A 24287-nucleotide genomic window follows, 5' to 3' on the forward strand; every position below is an offset into this window, starting at 1 on the left:
GAAAAAGTTGCCAAAAATGGTCCCAAACAGGTATGAACCAATCTCCGGAGGCAATGTCTTCATTTCCTGCCAAAACCCCCTTTTTTTGTGTGAAAAGGTCACCCAAACTGTCGTCTCATCGTTGCATCACCTGCTAATTTTTGGCTCTGGTTCCAAAGCCAACCTCTTCTTCAAGGAGGGCTTATATATCCCCAAGGGGCTGGGTCTTGGCACTCACACCTCTCTTCAAGCTGCACCATGAAGTCTGCCCTCGTGGTCTTTGTGGGGGTCCTCATCCTTTGTGCTGAGCTGACACTGGCAGGTTCTCAGACACCAGACTGTGAGTCAGAAGGTAAGCAGCACTGCCAGGAAGGGGCCTTCAAACTGCCGGTTAATCAAAGGCAGGGGCTCCCTTGGAAGGTGGTGGACTCTCCTTCACTTGAGGTTTATACGTAGTACCGTATTTTTCGCCCCATAGAACGCACCGGCCCATAGGACGCATCAAGTTTCTTGGGGGGGAAATAAAGAAAAAAAAATTATTTTCCCCCCAGGCGCTTGTGGGGCCAGCAGCGGGGAGAAGCGCTCTTCTCACTGCAGCCCGCCTTCAGATCAGGTCCGGGGACAGCAGGAAGACGCGCTGCGTCTCCCAGCTGTCCCCGGAGCTTGCGGGGCTGGCGGCGGGGTCTTCCCGCCGTCAGCCTCCAAACCACTTCGAGAGACAGTGGGATGGCGGCATTCCGCCTCCCTCTGTCCCCCGACCTTGTGGGGCTGGCGCTGGGGCTCTCCTGAAGCCTGGAGAGTGAGAGGGGTCGGTGCGCACCGACCCCTCTCGCTCTCCAGGCTTCAGCGAAAGCCTGCATTCGCCCCATAGGACGCACACACATTTCCCCTTCATTTTTGGAGGGGAAAAAGTGCGTCCTATAGGGCGAAAAATACGGTAATGGATGGCCACCTGTCAGGGATTCTTTAGCTGGGATTCCTGTGTCGCAGGGGGTTGGACTAGATGACCCTTGGGGGTTCCAATTCTGGAATGCTGTGATCTTGGTGTGCTGCTAAAAGACAGCTGCATCCCCCACCTGCCCAGCCCAGCCCTTTGTGTTATATTATTATATAACCATGTCCAGTTCTGGGTGCCACAGTTTAAGAAGGATATTAAAAAGCTGGAAGGTGTGCAGAGGAGGGCAACAGAGGTGATCAAGGGTCTGGGAGCCAAGCCTTGTGAGGAACAGTTGAGGGAGTTGGGTATATTTTGACTGGAGGAGAGAAGACTAAGAGGTGACATGACAGCCCTCTTCAAATGCCTGAAGGGCCGTCACATGGAAGATGGAGCCAGGTTGTTTTCTGCTGCTCCGGAGAGTAGGACCCAAGCCAATGAATTACAATTACAAGAAAGAAGATGATGACTTAACATCAGGAAGACCTTTCTGATGATAACAGCTGTTTGATAGTAGAACAGGCTCCCTCATGAGGTGGTGGACTCTCATTCCTTGGAGGGCTTTAGACAGAGGTTGGATGGTCACCTGCAGGGATTCTTGAGCTGTGGCTTGGACTTGATGACCCTGGGAGATCCCTTCCAACTCTACAAATCTATAAGAGAGCCTGGAGCCCAGAGTAAGCTGACTTAAAAGACCCCCACTCCACTGCTGGGAAGTCATGTGGTTGTTCTGTTCCAGGGAAGCCAGGATACTGCCCCACACCGGATGGTGATGGAACATGTGTGGAGGAATGTTCTGGAGATGATTCATGTCCTAGGGACAAGAAGTGCTGCAGCAACAACTGTGGCCACACTTGCCAAACTCCACTAAACGGTAAGAAGTCCTTTCCCTTCAGAAGCAGACTGGGGTTTTGGAGTGCAACAGTCTCACCTTCGGTAGGATGTCCCCTATATCAGAGGGAGGTGCGGTGTATGGGAAAGAGCTGGGACCTATTGGCTTGTCCACTCTTTCCTGAGGAGCTGAGCAAGAACTGAGAGGTCAGAATCCAGCCATTCAGCAGCTGTTAAGATCCTTAGCTTTATAAATTCCCCAGGACTTCAATGTGCTTCTGGCACAAAGGCTTTCAAGCGCTCCTGAGATAAGTGTAGCCCTCGTCTCTGAGAAAACTCCCCACTAATGATCTTTTTTAATCACCAAGTTATTTACCAGTAATATTTCTATTCCACTTCTATTCCGGCAACAATGCTGAGCTCATACAAGCTCACAGTAGTTAACAATGGAAATTAACAAATGCTACAATCATTACAATTGTATCAGAAGGTCAAGTGTATCTTAAAAAAAGGCACAAAGCAATTGCATACTGTCAGAGCTGCCTCAGGTCCCAGCTCACAGAGGACCAACGCCAGTCCGTTGTTATATAAAATAGTCTTTATTGAAGTTCAGTTTCTCTTTTACAGCCACGGCGCGCAGCTCTACGTCTTAAACCCTAGACCGCCGAAGCTCCGTCTGAGTCTCCTCCCCCCAGACACCAGTTTAAGACCCTAGCCTTGCTCCACCTTTTCCTCTGTTCCCTCCTCCTCTGGGTCCGCTTGTCCGCCAAAGTCTTGCCCTTCCTAGACTCTTCTGACGCTGAGTCCCCTGAGTCTTCCCCCTCCCTCCGGCGGGCTTTAGGACCTGGTTCCCAATCCGGGCTTTCTGCTGTCCCGCGCGCCTGTACATTTGAACTTGGCGTGCGCGCCCAGCCTGCCACCTTCCTTCTGACCGTTATACTGCTCCTGTCGCTGCTTCCCTCTTCGGGGGTGCTAGCTGGGCCTGACTCCTCCTCCCTGCTTCCCGGAGGAGACGCTGACTCTGACCTATGGGGCTCTTCCCCCCCACTACGCTCTGGTGGGGAAGCTGGTCCTGATTTCCAGCTACTGCTTTGGGAGTCTCCGCTGGCCCCCTGCTTCTGGTGTGTCCCCCCTGGGACCCCCCCTTGCCCTGGCCATCGGCGCCCCCTTCTGGGAATCTTCTGATTCACTGGAGAGGCTCATGGAATCTCTCGGGTCACTGTCATTCTCCCCTCCGCTGCCCTCAGATTCTTCCCCTTCGCTCTCCATTTCCTCTCTCTCCCCTGTGCCTCTGCTCCTGAGCCCCTGACACACACGTCAAACAATTGTTCAAGTGAGACAGCCCTTCAAATATCTGAAGGGCTGCGACATGGATGATTCGGCCCTTGTTTTCTGCTGCTCTCAAGGGGAGAACCCAAACCAATGGATTCAAATGACAAAAGATCCTGACTAAACATTAAGAATCACTTTCTGACAGTGAGAGTTAGTTGTTCGACAGTGGAATGGACTCCCTTGGAAAGTGATGGACTCTCCCTCGTTGGAGGTCTTTAAGCAGAGGATGGATGGCCATCTGTCAGGGATTCTAGATCTGGAATTCCTGCATTGCAAGGGGGTTGGATTTGATGACCCTCGGGCAGTGCTTTGTTCCTTAAAAAAATGTTTAGGGGTACTCTCATTTTCCTAGGTAAAGGGACCCCTCACCATTAGGTCCAGTCGTGACCGACTCTGGGGTTGCGGCACTCATCTCGCTTTATTGGCTGAGGGAGCAGGCGTACAGCTTCCAGGTCATGTGGCCAGCATGACTAAGCCGCTTCTGGCAAACCAGAGCAGCGCACGGAAACACCGTTTACCTTCCCGCCGGAGCAGTACCTATCTATCTACTTGCACTTTGACGTGCTTTTGAACTGCTAGGTTGGCAAGAGCTGGGACTGACCAACGGGAGCTCATCCCGTCATTGTGGGGATTCAAACCACTGACCTTCTGATCAGCAAGCCCTAGGCTCTGTGGTTTAACCCACAGCACCACCCGCATCCCTCTCATTTTTCTAGGTAAAGGTAAAGGTACCCCTGCCCGTACGGGCCAGTCTTGACAGACTCTGGGGTTGTGCACCCATCTCACTTTTTTTTTAAAAAAAATAATTTTTATTAATTTTTCCAAACATGTAATAAAAACAAACAATAAAACAGAACAAAACATACAAACAAATAAACATGTATAATTTCATAAACTTATTTTCCTTCACCTTACTTCCCGGACTTCCCCATACCTCCCTTTTTCTGCATCCTTATTTTTACCTTTTCACAGCAACCCTCCATTTAATTAATTGACTCATCTTCATTATAATTTCCTTAAATTTATGATTTACAGCTGCAATTCTCTGTTTCTTAACACCATAACATCTCAGCACTCCTCAATGTTACAACAATTTTTAAGATATATTTTAAATTTCTTCCAATCTTCTTCCACTGTCTCACTCCCCTGGTCACGGATTCTGCCGGTCATCTCTGCCATTCCCATGTAGTCAATCACCTTCGCTTGCCATTCTTCCAGAGTGGGTAGCTGCTGCGTCTTCCAATACTTTGCTAGAAGAATTCTTGCTGCTGTGGTAGCATACATGAAAAAAATTCTGTCCTTCCTTGGCACCAATTGGCCCACCATGCCCAGGAGAAAAGCCTCTGGTTTTTTAGAAAATGTCCATTTAAGGACCTTTTTAATTTCATTATAGATCATTTCCCAGTAGGCTTTAATCTTCGGGCAGGTCCACCAAAGGTGATAGAAAGTACCTTCAGTCTCATTACATTTCCAACATTTATTATTGGGCAAATGGTAAATTTTTGCAAGTTTGACTGTGCGCCCATCTCACTTAAGAGGCCAGGGGCCAGCGCTGTCCGGAGACACTTCCGGGTCACGTGGCCAGCGTGACATCGCTGCTCTGGCTAGCCAGAGCTGCACACGGAAATGCCGTTTACCTTCCCGCTAGAAAGCGGTCCCTATTTATCTACTTGCACTCGGGGGTGCTTTCGAACTGCTAGGTTGGCAGGCGCTGGGACCGAACAACAGGAGCGCACCCCGCCGCGGGGATTTCACCCGCCGACCTTTCGATCGGCAAGCCCTAGGCGCTGAGGCTTTTACCCACAGCGCCACCCGCGTCCCCTCTCATTTTTCTACTCATATTGAAATACTGACCCTCAATGAAGCCAAACTTAAGATTCACAAAATCTTTAAGGGTATGTGCACCCCCACGTCCCCCCAGAAAAAGCACTGCCCCCGAATTACTACGATTCTGAGTAATTCAAAGCCAGCCCTGTGCCAGCTGGCTGACTCTCTCTGTGCTGGGAAAGGAGGGGGAAGACTGCCTTTCGAGAGTGCCAGAGTCTGTGGGGTTAGGGTGCTGACCCCAACATCAACATCAGAATAAAGGAACAGAGGTGTGACTTCTCTGACCCTCTCAAAGCCAACACAGTGGGGAAAGCTGAAGAAGGGCACCGCAGACTAACCCCTACTTCCCAAATAACACTATGAGGAGCGTGGGGAGGATGCAGTCAAACCCCCCAGAAGCCCAGGGTGGATCAGAAGGGTCCTTGGTCTTGGCTCATTGTGGGAGGGAGAGATGGTGAAGGCATGCCCTGCCATGGAATCCAGAGGACCTTCACGTCCTTTTCCAGGATCCCATCATGTGGGATGTGAAACACAAGAGCAGTCAAGTACAATCTTCCTATAATAATAATAATAATAATTTATTATTTATACCCCGCCCATCTGGCTGGGCCTCCCCAGGCACTCTGGGCAGCTTCCATAAAAACCACAAATACAGTAAAATATCACACGTTAAAAACTTCCCTGAACAGGGCTGCCTTAAGATGTCTTCTGAATGTCAGGTAGTTGTTTATCGCTTTGACATCTGCTGGAAGGGCGTTCCACAGGGCGGGCGCCACTACCGAGAAGGCCCTCTGCCTGGTTCCCTGTAGCTTTGCTTCTCGCAATGAGGGAACCGCCAGAAGGCCCTCAGCGCTGGACCTCAGCATCCGGGCAGAATGATGGGGGTGGAGACGCTCCTTCAGGTATACTGGACCGAGGCCGTTTAGGGCTTTAAAGGTCAGCACCAACACTTTGAATTGTGCTCGGAAACGTACTGGGAGCCAATGTAGGTCTTTCAAGACTGGTGTTATATGGTCTCGGCGGCCGCCCCCAGTCACCAGTCTAGCTGCCGCATTCTGGATTAGTTGTAGTTTCCGAGTCACCTTCAAAGGTAGCCCCACGTAGAGTGCATTGCAGTAGTCCAAGCGGGAGATAACCAGAGCATGTACCACTCTGGTGAGACAGTCTGCAGGCAGATAGGGTCTCAGCCTACGTACCAAATGGAGCTGGTAAACACCTGCCCTGGACACAGATTTGACCTGTGCCTCCATGGACAGCTGTGAGTCCAGAATGACTCCCAGGCTGTGCACCTGGTCCTTCAGGGGCACAGTTACCCCATTCAGGACCAGGGAATCCTCCACACCTGCCCGCGGTCCTGTCCCCCAAAAACAGTACTTCTGTCTTGTCAGGATTCAACCTCAATCTGTTAGCCGCCATCCAACCTCCAACCGCCTCCAGGCACTCACACAGGACCTTCACTGCCTTCACTGGTTCTGATTTAAAAGAGAGGTAGAGCTGGGTATCATCCGCATACTGATGAACAGCCAGCCCAAATCCCCTGACGATCTCTCCCAGGGGCTTCATGTAGATGTTGAAGAGCATGGGGGAGAGGACCGAACCCTGAGGCACCCCACAAGTGAGGGCCCAGGGGTCTGAACACTCATCCCCCACCACCACTTTCTGAACCCGGCCCAGGAGGAAGGAGCGGAACCACTGTATAACAGTGCCTCCAGCTCCCAGCCCCCGAAGACGGTCCAGAAGGATGTTATGGTCGATGGTATCAAACGCCGCTGAGAGATCCAGCAGAACTAGGAAACAGCTCTCACCTTTGTCCCTAGCCCGCCGGAGATCATCAACCAGTGTGACCAAGGCAGTTTCAGTCCCATGATGAGGCCTGAATCCCGACTGGAAGGGATCCAAATGGTCCGCTTCTTCCAGGCGTGCCTGGAGTTGTTCGGCAACCGCTCGCTCAATCACCTTGCCCAAGAATGGAAGATTTGAGACTGGGCGATAGTTGGCCATCGTGGCCGCATGTAAAGATGGTTTTTTAAGAAGCGGTTTAATAACCGCCTCTTTCAGCGGGTCTGGGAAGGCTCCCTCACGGAGGGAAGCATTCACCACCCCACGAAGCCCATCGCCCAGTCCTTCCCGGCTAGCTTTTATAAGCCAGGATGGGCAAGGATCAAGGAGACTGGTGGTTGGTTTCACTCGTCCAAGCAGCCTGTCCACATCCTCGGAGGTAACAGATTGGAATTGATCCCACTCAACTTGACTAGACAGAACTCTAGCACTCTCCCGCCCCGGCCCTGCTCCCACGGTGGAGCCTACTTCTTCCCGAATCTGAGCGATTTTATCTGCAAAAAACTTTGCAAAATCATTGCAGGAGAACGTGTGGCCCGTACTGGGCCCCGATGTTGCAGGTGGTTCCGCTAAATTGTGAACCACCTGAAAAAGTCTCCTGCTGCTGTTTTCTGCAGATGCAATGGAGGCGGTGAAGAAATTCTTCTTCGCCGTCGCTATTGCCACTTGGTAGGCTCGACGTTGAGCTCTAACCTGTGTCCGGTCAGATTCGGAATGAGTTATCCGCCACCGGCGCTCTAGCCGTCTCAACGATTGTTTCATTGCCCTCAGCTCCGTGGAAAACCACGGGGCTGTCCGGGCTCCATGCAATCGGAGAGGGCGCTTCGGAGCCAAACAGTCAATAGCCCTGGTTAACTCCACATTCCAGCGGGCCACCAGGGAATCAGCTGAAAGGCCATCAACATGGGATAAAGCATCCCCTACCACTCTCTGGAAACCATTTGGATCCATTAAGTGGCGGGGGCGGACCATCCGAATTGGTCCCACCTCCCTGCAGAGGGGATGGGTCGCAGAGAAGTCCAGTTGCACCAGGAAGTGATCTGACCATGGCACTTCTTTCGTTTCACTTTTACTTAGTGTCAGATCACCAACATCCATAGAGGTAAACACCAGGTCCAAGGCATGTCCGTGGCTATGGGTTGGGCCAGACTTGTTCAGGGACAGCCCCATGGAGGCCATGCTTTCCACGAAGTCCCGAGCAGCCCCTTGTAGGGTCGTGTCGGCATGGATGTTAAAATCCCCTAGGACGACCAGGCTAGGTGTCTCCAGGAGAACATCCGCCACGACCTGAAGCAGCTCGGGCAGGGAATCCTTGGTGCAGCGGGGAGGTCGGTACACCAAAAGGAATCCTGTACTGCCCCTATTGCCCAACTTCCAGAACATGCACTCGGAAAACTGGGTCTTCCCAATAGGACGCCTGGTGCAAACTAATGACTTCCTAAAAATCACTGCAACCCCCCCTCCCCGCCCACATGACCTGGGTTGCTGTGCGTAAGAGAAACCTGGTGGACAAGCAGCGGCAAGGACAGGCCCATCTGCTTCATCCAACCAAGTCTCTGTCACACATGCCAGGTCAAGTCCTCCATCCATGATCAAGTCATGGATGGCAGTGCTCTTATGAATCATTGACCTGGCATTGCACAGCAGCACCTTCAGGTCATGTGGGTATCCCTTGCTGATTCTAGTATCCATCCGGTCAGGACCAGACCCGGAGGCAGGAATAGTCCTCAGACAATGACTAAACCTGCCCCCTCTGTAATGACATGGTCTAGTCTTAGCGTAACTCCTCCTCCTACCCGTGATCACTGAGATCGGTTGCCCCAGTGCATCCCCCCCTGTGGAACATGCCCCAGCCATTTTGTGGGCTGGGGCCCACTCCCCGGCAGCCCTGACCCCTCCCCCTAAGAACAAAATAAGACCTTAAGCAAACAAACAAAACCAATAAAACAATACAAACAAAAAAATGTAAAAATGTAAAATTACAAAAACATCAAAGTAAAAAATAATTCCCCCAGCCCAACCAAACATCCATCCCACCTCCACCCCCCACATACAAAAAATCCAAAAGAATTTTTTTAAAAAACATTTTAAAAACACTCTGTGCCCCTCCGGCAGTAACAACTGTCCTAGTGAGGCCTGTCAGGCCCCGCCCTGGGCCAGGTGGTAAGTGGCAGAAAGGAGCAGGGCCCTCAGGCACTCACTCAGGGGAGTCCTCCTGGGCAGCGGCAGCAAGCAGCACGCAGTCCTTATGAGGCTTCAGGCCCCCGCCCCAGGCCAGATGGTAAGTGGCAAGAGCAGGGCCCTCAAGCACTCACTCAGGGGAGTCCTCCTGGGCAGAACATGTTTACACGTCGGGAGGAATGTTTGTCCAGCCAGCAGGTAAACTTCCTGTTTCCTTCTGGGCTGGGACAGACTTCCTCTGCATGTGACTACAGGTGGGCATGGCCTCACCTGTGCAGGTAACGACAAAAGCACAGGGCAGGGCAGCCATCTCTCTCTCCCTTTGACTACATGCATTGAAGAAGCAACATCTGCTTAGCCAAAGATGCTCTCTTGGCCTCCAGCCAAGAGAGGACAAAGGGATTGTCTCCTTATGAGATAGTTTCCAGGTGTATGTTACTTTTCTAAGATAAGCCTGCCTTCTGGGATCTGATTGTGAACAGAATGTGAGTAAACTCTTTTTATACTTTTATAGAAGACTGTGTCGTGTCTTATCTTTTATGAGGAAATAAGGGGAAGATACCAGAACAGTTATTATAGAGGCTTTAGCAAGCCTCAGCAACGCATCCGCTGAGAGTTTAAAAAGGGGAATGTTACTCTGCTAAATTGTGAACTTGTTTACACAAGTTGGAAAAGGATATAATCAGACAATATATCCTCTCCTGCATCCCTGAACATTCCCACACATCACACCCACCTACCCACCCCCAATTTGAAAATCTGCCGTTATAGCCTTTATTCTCGAGGTGGGTGACTCTCTAAATCCCAACCTGGGAAAAGCGCCCACACTCCAGACCCAGACCATTGGACTCCTCCACCTGGGGGAAGTCCGTTCAGCATTACACCTGTTGTGTTGCCCATCACTTAGCCTTTGGGCTCTGGGTGGCTCATAAGTTCAAGAGGACAGGACTGGATCCGGGGGAAATCGTGCAAATGCGAGTTCCACGGTTTAACAGTTTCTCTTTTGTGTGTGTTTTCCCCACAGTAAAACCCGGCGAGTGCCCCAAGTTCAAAATCCCTCCTGGGCTGCCATGCAAAACGGATTGCTGCGAGGACAACCACTGCAAAGGGACCGACAAATGCTGCCCAATGGGATGCAGCAAGGTTTGCGCCCCGGCAGGTAAGGCCAGGTGGGTGCAGCGGCTCAAGCACATGACTAGAGTCTGGCCCTCTCCTTTTTTATATATATTATTTTTATTGGTTTTCCAAATCATTACAAATCAGTCCAAATTACTTTGATTTAATTCAATTTCTTTTTAAAAAGTCAGGTTTTCCGCTACTGTTGCAAACATGTCCATCTCTTCCTCCTGTTGATATATAATCTCTTCTTTAATATTCATTTCATCCTTTACTAGTTGTTGTCCATTCTTACAGCAAGCCATTATTTCCTCCTCTCGGGCAGCACCTCTTATGAATATAAAATCCATTTCACGTCTGTAGTCCTTCGTATTCTTCTTGTTGTCTCAGACCTGGTGTGCTGGGAGAGTTGATGATCATCTTCCTTTGTTCAGTCTTTGCAAGATCACATTCCAACTTCCGCTGTTCATCACTCGCATACAGGCTGTGGCTACAAATAAGTCCCAGAGAACATAAACAAACTCTGCCATTAAAACTCCACTCCCGAGTTCTTCCTCGGCACACGGTTGCAGTCTGTAACTGAGTCTGGCCCTCTCCTGACCATTGCTATGTCCCTCTCTTCTCCCCACAAGATGCAAGCGCACCTCATTTCAGGAGGCAGTGATGACTACCAGCTTGGATGGTTTTAAAAGAGGATTAGAAAAATTAATGGAGGAGAAGTCTGTTGGTGCCTAGCGTGCTCTGGTCCATGGGGTCATGAAAAGTTGGAGACAACTAAACAGCAACAGCCAGGCTGACTATGTTCTGCCTCCATCGTGTTTCTGAATACCACCTGCAGGATAACATGGTAGAGGAGAGCTGGCTCTTGAGCTTGGATCCTGCTAGCTGATTTCCCACACTGAGAACAGGGTGCTGGCCTGATCCAGCAGGCTTTTCTGATGTTCCTGTGTTCTGCTAGAGCCCTTGGTGCAGTGGATAAATGAGCAGGAAAAGCGACCATCTTTTTACTTTCTTAACAGTGCCCGTTGGTGAGGAAACCAGCCTTGTTTCCAAATATTCCTCTTGTAGTCACAAAAGAGGGGGTGGGTCCATCAGGCAGAGAAGCTCCTGGCCTGAACAGATGTAACTGTCTTCCTCCAAGGTTGCCCTAGATCTTGCCCAATTGCCCACAGCTTTGCACAAACCATTGCTTCATTCTACTGAAAACTGGCCCTGCCTGAGCCCATTCCTCCGATCTTTCTCTAGTTCCTGACTGTCTCTTCTTCTTTTTTTTTTTACAAAAAACTTTTTATTTTATTTCCAGCATAAAATACATATAATACATCAAAACCACAGACATATCAAAAAAGAAAAGAAAAAGAAAAAAGAAAAAAAACGAAAAAGCAAACAGTATACGTACAGCTTAGAAAAAAGAAAAAAAACTAAAATGCATAAATAAGAGTAAATCACAAAAAACCATTAAATCATGTTGTATTGCTAATCTGACTTCCCTCCACCACAGTTTGAGCTATATCCCGATGTTATCCTCTGCAGTATTCTTTTACAACTATTATCTTTACATCACAGGTTTTATGCTTCACCTACTGTAATTTTAATATTTCCTAAGTTTGCTTCCGTATATGAAATAAATTTATTCCAATCATTAATAAATTTGGTGTTTTTCTGATGCCTGATCTTCTGTGTCATCTTTGCAAGTTCTATGTACTCAAATAACTTAATTTGCCACTCTCTAATAGTTGGGATGTTAGGTGTTTTCCAGTTTTGCGCTAGCAGTATCCTGGCTGCTACCATTGCATATTGAAACATAGTTTGATCTTCTTTCTTGATCTCGTCTCCGACCATTCCTAAGAGAAAAGCTTCAGGTTTTTTTTGGGAAAGTGTATTTCAAAATCTTTTTTAATTCATCATAGATGAGGCCCCAAAACCTTTTCACTTCCTCGCACGTCCACCACATGTGGTGGAAATCACCCTCTTTTTTCCTACATTTCCAGCAATTTTTGTCTCCAATCTTATACATCTTTCCCAGCTTCACTGGGGTGATGTACCAACGGTACATCATCTTTTCCATATTCTCTCGGAGCCCTGCACAAGCTGTAAATTTCATATCTTTACTCCAAAGTTTCTCCCACCTATCGTAATCCAGATTGTATCCCAAATCTATGGCCCATTTAATCATAACCTCTTTCACTTCTTCGTCTTTAGTATCCCACTCCAATAATTGATTATACATTTTGGATAAAAGTTTGGTATTCCCTTCTATTATTTCTACCTGATACTTGGATTTTTTCTCATTCATCCCTGCTTTTTTGTGTTCATTCCATAGGACATTAATTTGATGAAACTGAAGCCATCCCATTAGTTTATCCTTTAGTTCTTCATATGGTCTAATTTTCCAACCTTTATCCGATTTTATCAAGAGGTCTTCGTAGGTCCATCTTTGGTTTTCCATGTTTAGTTTTTTAATTGTTATGATGTTAATCGGTGATAACCACCAGGGGGTGTCCCTTTCTAACAGTCTTTTATTTCTATTCCATACCTCCAGCAACGCTCCTCTAATAATATGGTTGGAGAATTCTTTATGTACCCTTTCTTTATCATGACTGTCTCTTCATTTACATTTAATTCTTTTACAACCATGCCTTTCATTTGTTCCCTTGTCCAAAGGCCGGGGGTTGAACAGGCATTGCTCAGTGGTGGCAAGGATGGCTGACTGGCATGCAGAAGGTCTCAGGTTCAATGCCTAGCACCCCCAGAAAACAAGACTCTGCAATTAGAGCAGCTCACCCAGGGTAGGACTCCTTCACTTCCCTCTAACTGTTCCCTTCTGCTCTTCCCAGGTTTTGATGAGGCCTAAAGGGCAGCAGGGCCCAGAGGAGTCTGGCTGAAGGACACAGCTTCACTGCTCACCAAAGGTGGGCTCCCAACTCATGAGCCCAGGCATTTCTCCCATCAACCACCTGGAATTCCTGCTTCTTCAATGCTTCTGGAACAGGTGTGCCATGAGAACAGCTGCTGCAAGACTCACACAACTCTCTTACAGGGGAAGACTCTTGCTTTCTCTAGTAAACGTGCATGGAACAAGCAACCAGAACTCTCCCCACAACTCCTATTTACACTTGCGAAGTAGAATTATAAATAATTGTACCATGTAAGGTTTCGACTTTCTGAGCATGCTTGGAAGGAATGTGGTTGGTAACTGGAGGTGAAATCTAATCCTGCCAGTAAAATTCTAGGTCTGAACGCGTATCTAGTACGCATGCTTCCCACTGTAGTAACTATAGAGCACTCACGGGGTTAAGTGCCTTATAAGGAAATGGGGTAAGAGGAACTGAGAACTTTGATTGGATAGGAAATTTAAACTTAACGGAAGGTGTGGAATTTTTGCCAAATGTATAAAACTGTTTGGAACGCTGTATCCGGCGGCCAGTTGATTTGGGACAACGAAAGCCCTGCTGGTCCTTTCTGTACAGAAATAAAAGACAACAGGACTCCTTCTCCACTTGCTGACTCACGTGATTTGGGTATATTCATGAGACAGGGCAAGCTTTGATTGCAACTATTGATCAATGCCACCCACAACAAGTAGAATTATTTCCAAGGCCTGGCCTCCCTTGGAAACAAGGAGGAATGTTCCGGTTGGAGCCCAAAGGAATCTTTGACCCCATTCAGCTGGATCTTCCGCTTCCCAACCTACCTTTTTTAAAGTGTCAGGGCAGCTCCACATTTACAAATGGAAAATGCCCTTTTATTACCCCACCTGCAAATATGCCGACCCCAGTGGCAGGTTGCATTGCAGGGGGCTGGACTAGATGACCCTTGGGGTCCCTTCCAACGCTACTATTCTATGATCCTATGACTATGCATTTTGAGCAGAAGTAGGTGGGCAGGTCACGTGGGAGGAGAGGCCAGGAATGAGCCCAAAGAGGCTTCTGGCATCTTCACAGCTGATGAAACACAGCCCGTTTCTTCGGTTTCAACCTGAGTTACCCAGAGCTGCAGGCACATAAATTACACATTGCAGAGAGATTGTGAAAAATGAAGTGAGAGGGAAGTGATTAACAAATCTGAATGTCTTTCAGATGCATCATGGAATTGGGTTGTATTTAGCTGTGCGTCTTGCATTGCAGAGTGTTGTCTTAGACAATTCTAAGATCCGATTTGCTGCAGTTGGTCAAGCATGAGACTCTTAATTTCAGGGTCGTGTGTTCAAGCCCCTTGTTGGGCAAAAGGATTCCTGCATTGCAGGGGGTTGGACTAGATGACCCTCGTGGTCCCTTCCAACTCTACAATGCCATGGATTCTAAGCTAGTCCTCTGGAAACCTTCAGAACTTTAGATAAGGGCAGAGAAAGGAGTGGGCAGGAGACAGCCCAAGCAGCCCTCCTCTTCTGCTCCTTTGCCTGCCCCTGGGAAGCCACCTTTGAGATGCAGGTAATATCTTTCTAAAAGGCAAAGTATCCCCAGTGCTTCTGTGTTGGCGGCGGCCCACAAGGCCGTAATGAATGTGATAATGTGAACCCCTACAAATCCTTGAGTGTGCTTCTAATAGAGAAGTTATGGTAAGCTGTTGCTTTATGAAACTGATGATTTTGCAAGTGGCTGCCCCCATTAGGGAAGAAGTACAGTCGCAGGTGGCGCTGTGGGTTAAACCACAGAGCCTAGGACTTGCCAATCAGAAGGTCGGCGGTTCGAATCCCCGCGACGGGGTGAGCTCCCGTTGCTCGGTCCCTGCTCCTGCCCACCTAGCAGTTGCACGTCAAGCAGTGGCGTAGCATGGGTTGTCAGCACCCGGGGCAAGGCAAGTAATTTGCGCCCCCTAACCCGTGGATTTGAGCCCCCTAACCCATGGATTTGCGCCCCCTAACCTGTGGATTTGCCCTAACCCCAGATGTTGCGCCCGGTGTGGCCGGCCCCCCTGCACCCCCCACGCTACGCCACTGACGTCAAGGTGCAAGTAAATAGGTACCGCTCCAGCGGGAAGGTAAACGGCATTTCCGTGCGTTGCTCTGGTTCGCCAGAAGCGGCTTAGTCCTGCTGGCCACATGACCCGGAAGCTGTACGCCGGCTCCCTCGGCCAATAAAGTGAGATGAGCACTGCAACCCTGACTGAGTCATGACTGGACCTAATGGTCAGGGTCCCTTTACCTTTACCTTTACAGCTACATAATATGTGAATCACGAAGATACAGCTCATAAACTAGAACATAAGCTGATACATGGTGCAAATGGCTACAGGTAACACAGGTTCCCAACTTGCACACTAACACAATGGAACAGATCACAGTGAGAATCAAAGCTTAGTTAGCAATGCTTATTGCGCATGTGTATTAAGCATGAAATGAGGTAATGATGTACACGATTGGTGAAAATTGAAATCCTTTGTTTGAAATGTTATAAATACCACCGCCTGGACCCTTGGGCGGGGTTGCAGCTTTGCAAAACAATTCGACTATAACCTGTTGCCTAGCAATAAACAACAATGGACTCCTAACTCCTCCTCTCTGAGTTTTATTGGCGTAAACTCAGAAGATAAGCCGTTTTTGGCTTATAACACTTCGGCTTCTGTTCTCGTCATCTTCAAGGCACCTCCATCCAAACTGCAGCTCCCCAATTCCACCCTCCAGCCCCGCCACGTGGCAACAATCAGTCTCTCCCTCTCCCTCCCCATAGAAACTACAACTCCCAGAATTCCTTGTTTTCCCACGCCACCGAACAGAAAGCAGCCGCGGAGTGGATGCCTCCTCCTCGTGGTCAGAAGGCGCAACTGTCCGCGGACCGATCGAGTTCCTTTGCGCCTCTTGCGCACCGAATATAGGGACTGGCAGGAGTGCCAGCTTGGCCCGCAACCGTGGGTGCCCGGGCCGTGGGTGCCGTGCAGAGTGCATGTCCCCGGCACCGAAATGTGTGGGTTCCTGGCCCCTCATGGGGAATTTTGCGGTTGCTCGAGCACCCCAGGAGTTGCCACCTACGGAATGAAATTGGGGAGCGGAGCAGTTTGCAGAAGGCGAAGCTGCCCTGAAGCATCCCCGCCCCGGGCAGCTTGCAGTCGGGGACTGTCGTAGACTGCACGCCTTTGGGGCTTCCCTCGCGGGCAAGCACACACACGACTTGCCCCGGGTTAGCATCCCGACCCTCCAACTGTCACGAGCTTGCGACATTTGGGTTAACCTCCCGAAGCGGATTTCTCCGCGGTGCGCTTGGCTGCGAAGTTGGGGGAGGGAGGACCGAGGCCCCTCCAGCATCTCCAAGGACCGTGGGAATGGGGGGGGGGGGAGTCATCGATCCGCCTCTGCCTCCTTGATTCCACCTCTCCCGGCAAAGGTGCGCAGGGCTGCAGGACCCGGGCTTAGGACCCTCCCTGTGGCCGCCAGTCAGGTGCCCAGTCCCGGCCGAGCGCCAAGAAGACTGCATTGCAAGGGGGTTGCGCTAGATGACCTTTGGGTGATTTCCAACCCTACAGTTTAAGGATTCTATAGGATTCTCAAGGGACACCTGGGAAGCAAAGGGAACCAAGACGCAGGTCCAGCTCCGCGGAGTTCCACTTGCGCCTATCAGTCCCCGCCTGCCTGTTGCAGAGAAACTTCTTGCTGCTGTTTAGTCGTTTAGTCGTGTCCGCCTCTTCGTGACCCCCTGGACCAGAGCACGCCAGGCCCTCCTGCCCTCCACTGCCTCCCGCAGTTGGGTCAAACGCATGTTGGCACCTCCGAGAACACTGTCCCACCATCCTGTAGGAGCAAAGTTCCAGAGTTTAACTCAGCGCCATACGCTCCAGCTGAACTCCTAATATTGCGTTTAAGGCATTAGCATAGAACCACTTGTGTGCTTCCTCTCTCTCCAGCTGCTTTTGCCACTTGCGTTTTGAACTGTGGTGCTTTGGCCTCTCTGAATTCCTCTCTTGTGCCCTTGCACTAACGATGCCTCCTTCTCTGCCACCCCCCATTTAAATTTTCATTGTTTTTTATCATCCACATCCCGGGGGAGGTTTCTTCTAAACCAGAGCCTCCTCGGCTCTTGCTCCACCAGCAATTAAACCTGCCCTGTAACCTTTTATATTTTAAGCACCAAGAGCCTGGTTCCATCCTGGTTCAGGTGGAGCTCTGCTTGCCCCAGAATTAGGGCCGGATTTAGATGAAGAGAGGCCCTCGGCTACTTCACTTGTGAGGCCCCTCCCAACCCCCCAACCCCCAGCCTCACGACTAGAAAACAGAAGAGTGTTATAAACAAAACTGAATGAAGCCACGGATGATGATGGGTACCGTATTTAAAATTCTGCAATTCACAATTTCTCCTCTAAAGGACATCAGAAAACTTCATCAAAATTTGTTTGTCTAAGTTTGTCACTTTCAATGTACAGAATGCTCAGTGCAGACAACCTCTCTTGAGACATCATGGCCCTTAATGCATTTTTAATTCTTTTGGATCTTGAAAAACTCCTCTCTCCCGAGCAGTTAGTGACCATAAGGCTAAGAAATAGCCGCAAGATTGCTTCCACATTAGGAAAGGCCATCTGATTTTTTTCCTTGTATATAATTTGATAAAGGAACTGGCGGAAATGACTGGCAGACCAGGGAGAAGAGTCGGTGGAAGAAGAATGGAAGAAGTTTAAAGACTATTTACAGAAATACTGTAAAATTAATGAATGTTAGAAAAATGTTGGAATGAAGTTATATGGCTTTAGTAGAAATGTTATAAGGAACTAAGTATAAATAGATTAATAGAGTATTAAAGGGAAAAATAAGGTTAGAATGTGTCGAGATAATTATAGGATAGAAAACAGAGGAAGATGGAAAGGAATTGCTGAAACAATTAACAGAAGTGGAATACAAAAAGGGAGGTGTGAGGAGGTCGAGGAAATAAGGGAAAGAAAGATAAGATGTTGAAATTGTTTGATGTTTTTTAAATGGTTTTTGTTTTGTTTTGTTAGTTTAATGTGTTAGTGTTATGTAGTGTCTTTGTATTGTATTGTATTGTCTATTTTTGTGTGTGTGTGTGTTTAAATTGTTGGAAAAGTAATAAATATTATTTTAAAAAAATATATACAGTGGTGCCCTGCAAGACGAATGCCTTGCAAGACGGAAAACCCGCTAGACGAAAGGGTTTTCCATTTTTGAGCTGCTTCGCAAGACGAATTTCCCTATGGGCTTGCTTCGCAAGACAGAAACGTCTTGCAAGTCTTGCGATTTTTTTTCCGCTCCCCCCCCTTTTTCTAAGCCGCTAAGCCGCTAAGCCTTTAATAGCCGCTAAGACGCTAAACCGCTAATAGCGCTAATCCGCTAAGCCGCTAATAGGGTTGCTTCGCAAGACGAAAAAACCGCTAGACGAAGAGACTCGCGGAACGGATTATTTTCGTCTTGCGAGGCACCACTGTATATAATTTGATAATGCTCTGTATGTGATGAAGAGTGTTCTGCTGTAAGCCTATGGCTTTGTCTCACGTACAGGTGAGTATTCCAGGGGATACTTCCATCAACAGTTCAACACCTTGCTGAATTTCTTGCTTAGATGCTATCAGAATAGCAAGAATGGAAAAAAACAATTGTGCAACATCGCTGTACACAGTACTTTTAAAATTGGGTTCAGGTGCATCTAATATAGGAATAAAGGATTTTATCCTAAACTTATCTCTTGAAGAAAGTGCATCTAAGGCATCAGGTGCACTTCTGTCATTTCTTTGTCGTTCCCTCACTCTTTGTATCCTTGTTTTGTTGTTAACATTTGGCAAGGTGGCTTTTGCTTGTTTCTCAAGTTCATCAAAATCTTCTCTTTAAAAAATCCAGAAGTGAACTGTACAAACTTGCACAAGAACTCAGTAACAGGTCTGATTTCTTCAGGGCTTTGCTGACCTTGTGAAAATGACCCAGCACACAGATTTATATCTCTTAAGATTCTGCAGATTTTGGCTGTAAACTAGAGTCCCACAAAAAAATTTCAAGTTGGGCCTTAGAGTTTCAAATTGGGCCCCACTGGCTGGCCCTGAGTCTCATAGTTGCTGGGCCCTGGTTGCCCTGCCCTCGCATGAAGTCTTGGGTTTGCAGTTTTAGGAGAGGGGAGACTGCCTGCTGGGGGGTGGGAGGGCTGGGGAGGCCCCTTGGATTTTGAGGCCATAGGCTTCAGCCTACTTAAAGGTAAAGGGACCACTGACCATTAGGCTGACTCTGGGGTTGCGGCGCTCATCTCGTTTTACTGGCCGAGGGAGCCGGCATACAGCTTCCGGGTCATGTGGCCAGCATGACTAAGCCGCTTCTGGCGACCCAGAGCAGCACACGTAAACGCCGTTTACCTTCCTGCCAGAGCGATACCTATTGCTCTACTTGCACTTTGACATGCTTTCGAACTGCTAGGTTGGCAGGAGCAGGGACCGAGCAACGGAGCTCACCCCATCGCAGGGATTCGAACTGCCGACCTTCTGATCTGCAAGTCCTAGGCTCTGTGGTTTAACCCACAGCGCCACCCACGTCCCTTAGACTTAGTCTACTTAGCCTATACATAAATCTGGCACTGCCCATAATGTTCCCCAGACAGTGCTTCACAAATCCAACCCCCTCTTCCTGAAACCACTGCCTCTTCCATGCATTGAGACTGCAAAGCTGTGTCTACCTTTGTGACCCTGCACACAGAACAGGCAGCATTTCAGAGCAAGCTACCACGGTGGTCCTGTCTCTCAGCATCCTACATTTGGCTTCCAGGACCTCACGTTTCCCTATATCATTGGTGCCAGCCTGCACCATGACCACTGACTCCTCCCCATCTCTATCTACCAGGCTACCAGTAGTGATGTATGGAAGTGAGAGCTGGACCATAAAGAAGGCTGATCGCCAAAGAATTGATGCTTTTGAATTCTGGTGCTGAAGGAGACTCTTGAGAGTCCCATGGACTGCAGGAAGATCAAACCTCTCCATTCTGAAGGAAATCAGCCCTGAGTGCTCACTGGAAGGACAGATCCTGAAGCTGAGGCTCCAATACTTTGGCCACCTCATGAGAAGAGAAGACTCTCTGGAAAAGACCCTGATGTTGGGAAAGATGGAGGGCGCAAGGAGAAGGGGACGACAGAGGACGAGATGGTGGGACAGTGTTCTGGAAGCTATGAAAATGAGTTTGACCAAACTGCAGGAGGCAGTGGAAGACAGGAGTGCTTGGCGTGCTCTGGTCCATGGGGTCACGAAGAGTCGGACATTACTAAACGACTAAACAGCAACAACACCTCAGTGATGGGAAACATCCACAGCCCTTTCACCAGGTGGGCAATTCACCCTGCGCTCTGCATGCCCATGGCACACCCAGCTATGCTCCTCATGACTGAATCACCCTCTGTGAGGATCCCTCCACCCGAAGCTGTCAACTTTCCCCCTTTTTTAAGGGAAATTCCCTCATTCCGAATAGGATTCCTCTCAAGAAAAGGGAAAATTTGACAGCTATGCCTCCACCCCATGCAGGATACAGGAGGAAGAAGTTGCCCGACATTGCAGCTGCATTACTGGCTTTGTTGAGGTTGTGCAATACAGAGGGGGGGGGGGAGCATAAACTTGAGAAGCCTCTGTGACATCCCCCCCCGGCCCAGACACAGCAGCAGTGTTGTATGTAAGCACCACTCATATTTTTCTGTTTTCATATTTACACCATCCACACTCCTGAAAAGGTAACTTTGCTACAGCTGCAGAGAGATGTTGCAACAATCCTAATTTTAGCACCTCTCTAGTGAAGGTCGAGTTGATTTGTTTGGTGGCAAATCCAGGTGGAGCTGACATTTGGCAAGGAAAGGTGTTCTGGGTCATCTCCAGCCTCTTTCAGTTTGACACCCCCCGTGGAATAGCTACAGTGGTACCTCGCAAGACAAATGCCTCGCAAGACGAAAAACTCGCAAGATGAAAGGGTTTTTGGTTTTTTGAGTTGCTTCGCAAGACGAATTTCCCTATGGGCTTGCTTCGCAAGACGAAAACATCTGGCAAGTTTGTTTCCTTTTTCTTAAAACCGTTAATACCCAGGGTGCATTGCTTGAAGAGGTGCAGTTGCGACTTGACTTCGAGGAGCAACTCATAGCACGCGGTGTGGTAGCCTGCTGGAGAATGTTGGGACCACTTCTTAAAATTACTGCAGACTTAATACAGTGGTGCTTCGCAAGACGAAAAATTCGCAAGACGAAAAAACTCGCAAAACGAATTAATTTCGTCTTGCGAGGCACCACTGTATTTTCTACATTCACCTTCCTACTCCAAAAGATCTGGCACTGAGAACCTTTTGGTAGTCTTGCCACCTGTTAAGTTCGTGGCTCCTGGAGAAAGAACAGTTTTGGTGCCCCACCACTGCCCAAAAAGCAAAAAAATTTCACAAAAAAGGTGGGCATAGATTTGCATTTGCTAATTTATACATAGAGATGCAAATGTAGAAGTAATCCCATCTTTAGACAGGTGAGCTGTGCTGTCTGCTGCCCAGGTGCTGGTGTGTGCAACTGTGATGGGCAACTTCCAGGCCCCCTAACCTACTGGATACTAACGCAGACATACATCCTATTAACCAACCATTCATTTCAATGGGGAGGAAGGTACTCTTAAGCAAACGCTAATTGAACACAACCCTTCCACATGTTATCCTTCCAAGGGCCTGAGGGTGGCAGGTTGCCCACATCCTTTGATCCTCACAACAACCCTTTGAGGTAACAGGGATTGGCTTAAGGACATGGCTAAGAAAGGACTGAAGCTGCATGTGGGAAGATTCAAGGCACACAAAAGGAATTGCTTCTTTTTGCAGCACATGGTCAAACTTTGGAACTGAGGGCACTTCTCCACACAATGCGCAGATAAACTATGGAACTCCCTGCCCCAGGAGGCAGCGATGACCACCTACTTGGATGGCCTTAAAAGAGGATTGGACAAATGCATGGAATAAGAGAGGGCTATCAATGGCCTCTAACCAGGAGGACTCTGCTCTGCCTCCGAAGTTTGAGGCAGCAGTGCTTCTGAATCCCACTTGCTGGAACCCACAGGAGGGGAGAGTTGGTCCTGCACTCGGAAGCTGCTTGCACCGCTGGTGTTTTTACAATTGGAAAATGGGATTCCCTGGCCCTCATCCCTAGAACCAGAGTGGTTCAGGGTCTAGAATGTCTTACCAGGACCTGGGAGAGACCAGAGTTCGATTCCCTGCTCGTCCATAAAGCTCCCTTTGGACCAGTCACTGCCTCTCAGCCTAACCGACCTCCCAGGGTTCTTGTGGGGATTAACTAAGCAAGGAGGCAGAAGCATCTTTGCTGCCTTGAGTTCCTTGTAGAGGAAAAGGTGTGATAGAAATGGGACGAATAAATAAAATAGTCCAGCACTCTGCTACAAGCACCAGATGTCCTGCCCGCTTGGTCCTACATCCTGTGACTATTATCCCCTTGTTACTATTTTGTTATGTTCCTGGTGATCTTGTATCTTGTGTCAAAGCGCATGATTAAATTGTTTGCTCAGGTGAAACTGGCAATAAAAACGGGATGATTGATGGGCTGCCAAGGTGACCATGTGCTTTTTATCTTTTAATCTCTCCCCCCCCCCTTTCCTTTTAGAGTGCACTCTCCTCCTCTGGAATTTGTTACATTTACTTTCCCCCTTTGGGATCCTTTCACACTCTGCTTGTTCCTTAATCCCCGTCTTTGCAAAGGCACGCCCTCGTGCATCGCACACACAGAGACACGCAGCCTTGTTGACACGCTTAGGCACCATGTTTCAAACACACACATGCGCTCAGCCCAGCCGCCTCCCCGGGGTCTCCCTGCCTGGGCGACCTCTCTGACCTTGGACAGGCCTGGAACACAATGTGTTATGTAACCTGGACACACAGCAGCAGCAGCAACACAACACCATCAGCTCACAAAGACATGCCTTGGCAGGGAGGGCACTGGGCTTAGCTGCGCATGCAGCCTTGCAAAGGTGGGTCTTGCTGTTTGGAAGGAAAACGGGGCGCGGGGGTGCTTTCCACCTCCTCCTTTGTCCAGTGAGAATCAGCAAAGCCCAATGGTTAAAATGACATCTTGCAAGCTGGCAGATCCAGGTTCGAATCCTGGAATGCCCAGGTGACCCTTAGATGATGATGATGATGATGATGATGATAATAATAATAATAATAATAATAATAATAATAATAATAATAATAATAATTTTTTATTTATATTCCACCTTCCCCAGACGAAGCTGGCCTCAGAGCGGCTAATAACAGTAAAAACAACACAGTTTACATAGAATCATAATCAATTAATTGAAATACATTCTAAAATCAGTTCATTCTGAAATCAATTCAGAGTCAAATTCATGGCAACCGTTGGGCTAGAGCTCTGTGAGGTTTACAGAAGGAGGGGGTCAGACTATGCTTTGACCAAAGGCTTGGTGGAACAGCTCTGTCTTGCAGGCCCTGCGGAAAGATGTTAAGTCCTGCAGTTCAACACCATTTACTGCCTGTAGCTTCCGGTTTATAAAAAAAATGCAATTTTGTGGGTTTGGCTGCCTTATAGAACTGTAGGAACATTTCTCTGCAAGGCAGGAATCACATTAAGGAGTCCCTGTCAGGTGGAGATGTGTTGTTTGTAAGCCAGCTTTTAAAATAAAGCAAGCTCCCCCCCCCAAAAAAAATGCTTAGAAATCAATGGCTGTGTTTTTCTCTCTTCCTCTTTAAATGAGTTTTAAATAAATGTAAAGCAAGAAAAGTGACTTAAAGAAAAAACATCATTGGGCTAACAGAAGCAGCAGCAAAACAAAGACCCACTTCGAGCTGGTGCAATAAAAATAGAAGGCTGAGTATGATTTTCAACACAGAATGGAATAAAACCCATTAGTACTGCCATGGATGGGGCAAATCTTAGAGGAACAACATCACATATTATTGAATCAACCAAATCCACTGATAAGCAGAGGGAGGGGGCAGACCATGTTCATCCATACTGACATCTGTCATGAAATCACACCAGACCTCTGCAAATCTACCCTTCTGACATTCTCCCCTGGAAATGCATCGCTTGTTGCTCAGTTTTTCCAATAAAGCAAGTTCCTGGCTGCGTTCTGGGTCCGAGGAACAAGGCAGGTGACGAGGTGGCTTTGCATCGATCGCATGGCTGCACCCGCTGGGCAGTCACTCAGGCAACCCATCAAGTCTCAGGCACGTCTGGGGCCGGCTGCCAGTGCCTCGGGCAAGGAGAACCAGCCTCAAATGGAGGGGGGGGACCTTGACTAGTCAACGAAGGTCACCTTGAAGCGGCCCCTCCCACCCCCAATTCCACCCACACC

The 24287-nt window shown here is 48.6% G+C and overlaps 1 protein-coding gene across 1 annotated transcript; it reads left to right on the top strand.

Moving 5' to 3' along the window:
• The first annotated feature begins 229 nt into the window (after positions 1–229).
• On the top strand, positions 230–13538 carry LOC114599875 (WAP four-disulfide core domain protein 18-like). Its single transcript, XM_028735670.2, has 4 exons — positions 230–331; positions 1653–1787; positions 9948–10082; positions 12877–13538. The coding sequence occupies exons 1-4, from the start codon at positions 238–240 to the stop codon at positions 12891–12893; spliced, it is 381 nt and encodes a 126-aa protein (XP_028591503.2). The 5' UTR covers positions 230–237; the 3' UTR covers positions 12894–13538.
• The last annotated feature ends 10749 nt before the right edge of the window (positions 13539–24287 follow it).

This window comes from Podarcis muralis, chromosome 5 (assembly GCF_964188315.1).
Source record: "Podarcis muralis chromosome 5, rPodMur119.hap1.1, whole genome shotgun sequence".
In the NCBI taxonomy this organism is placed as follows: Eukaryota; Metazoa; Chordata; class Lepidosauria; order Squamata; family Lacertidae; genus Podarcis; species Podarcis muralis.

Bases quoted from the DNA above. Each gene is read 5' to 3' on its own strand.
- LOC114599875 (XM_028735670.2), top strand. From the start codon at position 238: ATGAAGTCTGCCCTCGTGGTCTTTGTGGGGGTCCTCATCCTTTGTGCT. The intron at 332-1,652 runs GTAAGCAGCACT...GTTCTGTTCCAG, and splicing joins ACCAGACTGTGAGTCAGAAG to GGAAGCCAGGATACTGCCCC. The intron at 1,788-9,947 runs GTAAGAAGTCCT...TTTTCCCCACAG, and splicing joins TTGCCAAACTCCACTAAACG to TAAAACCCGGCGAGTGCCCC.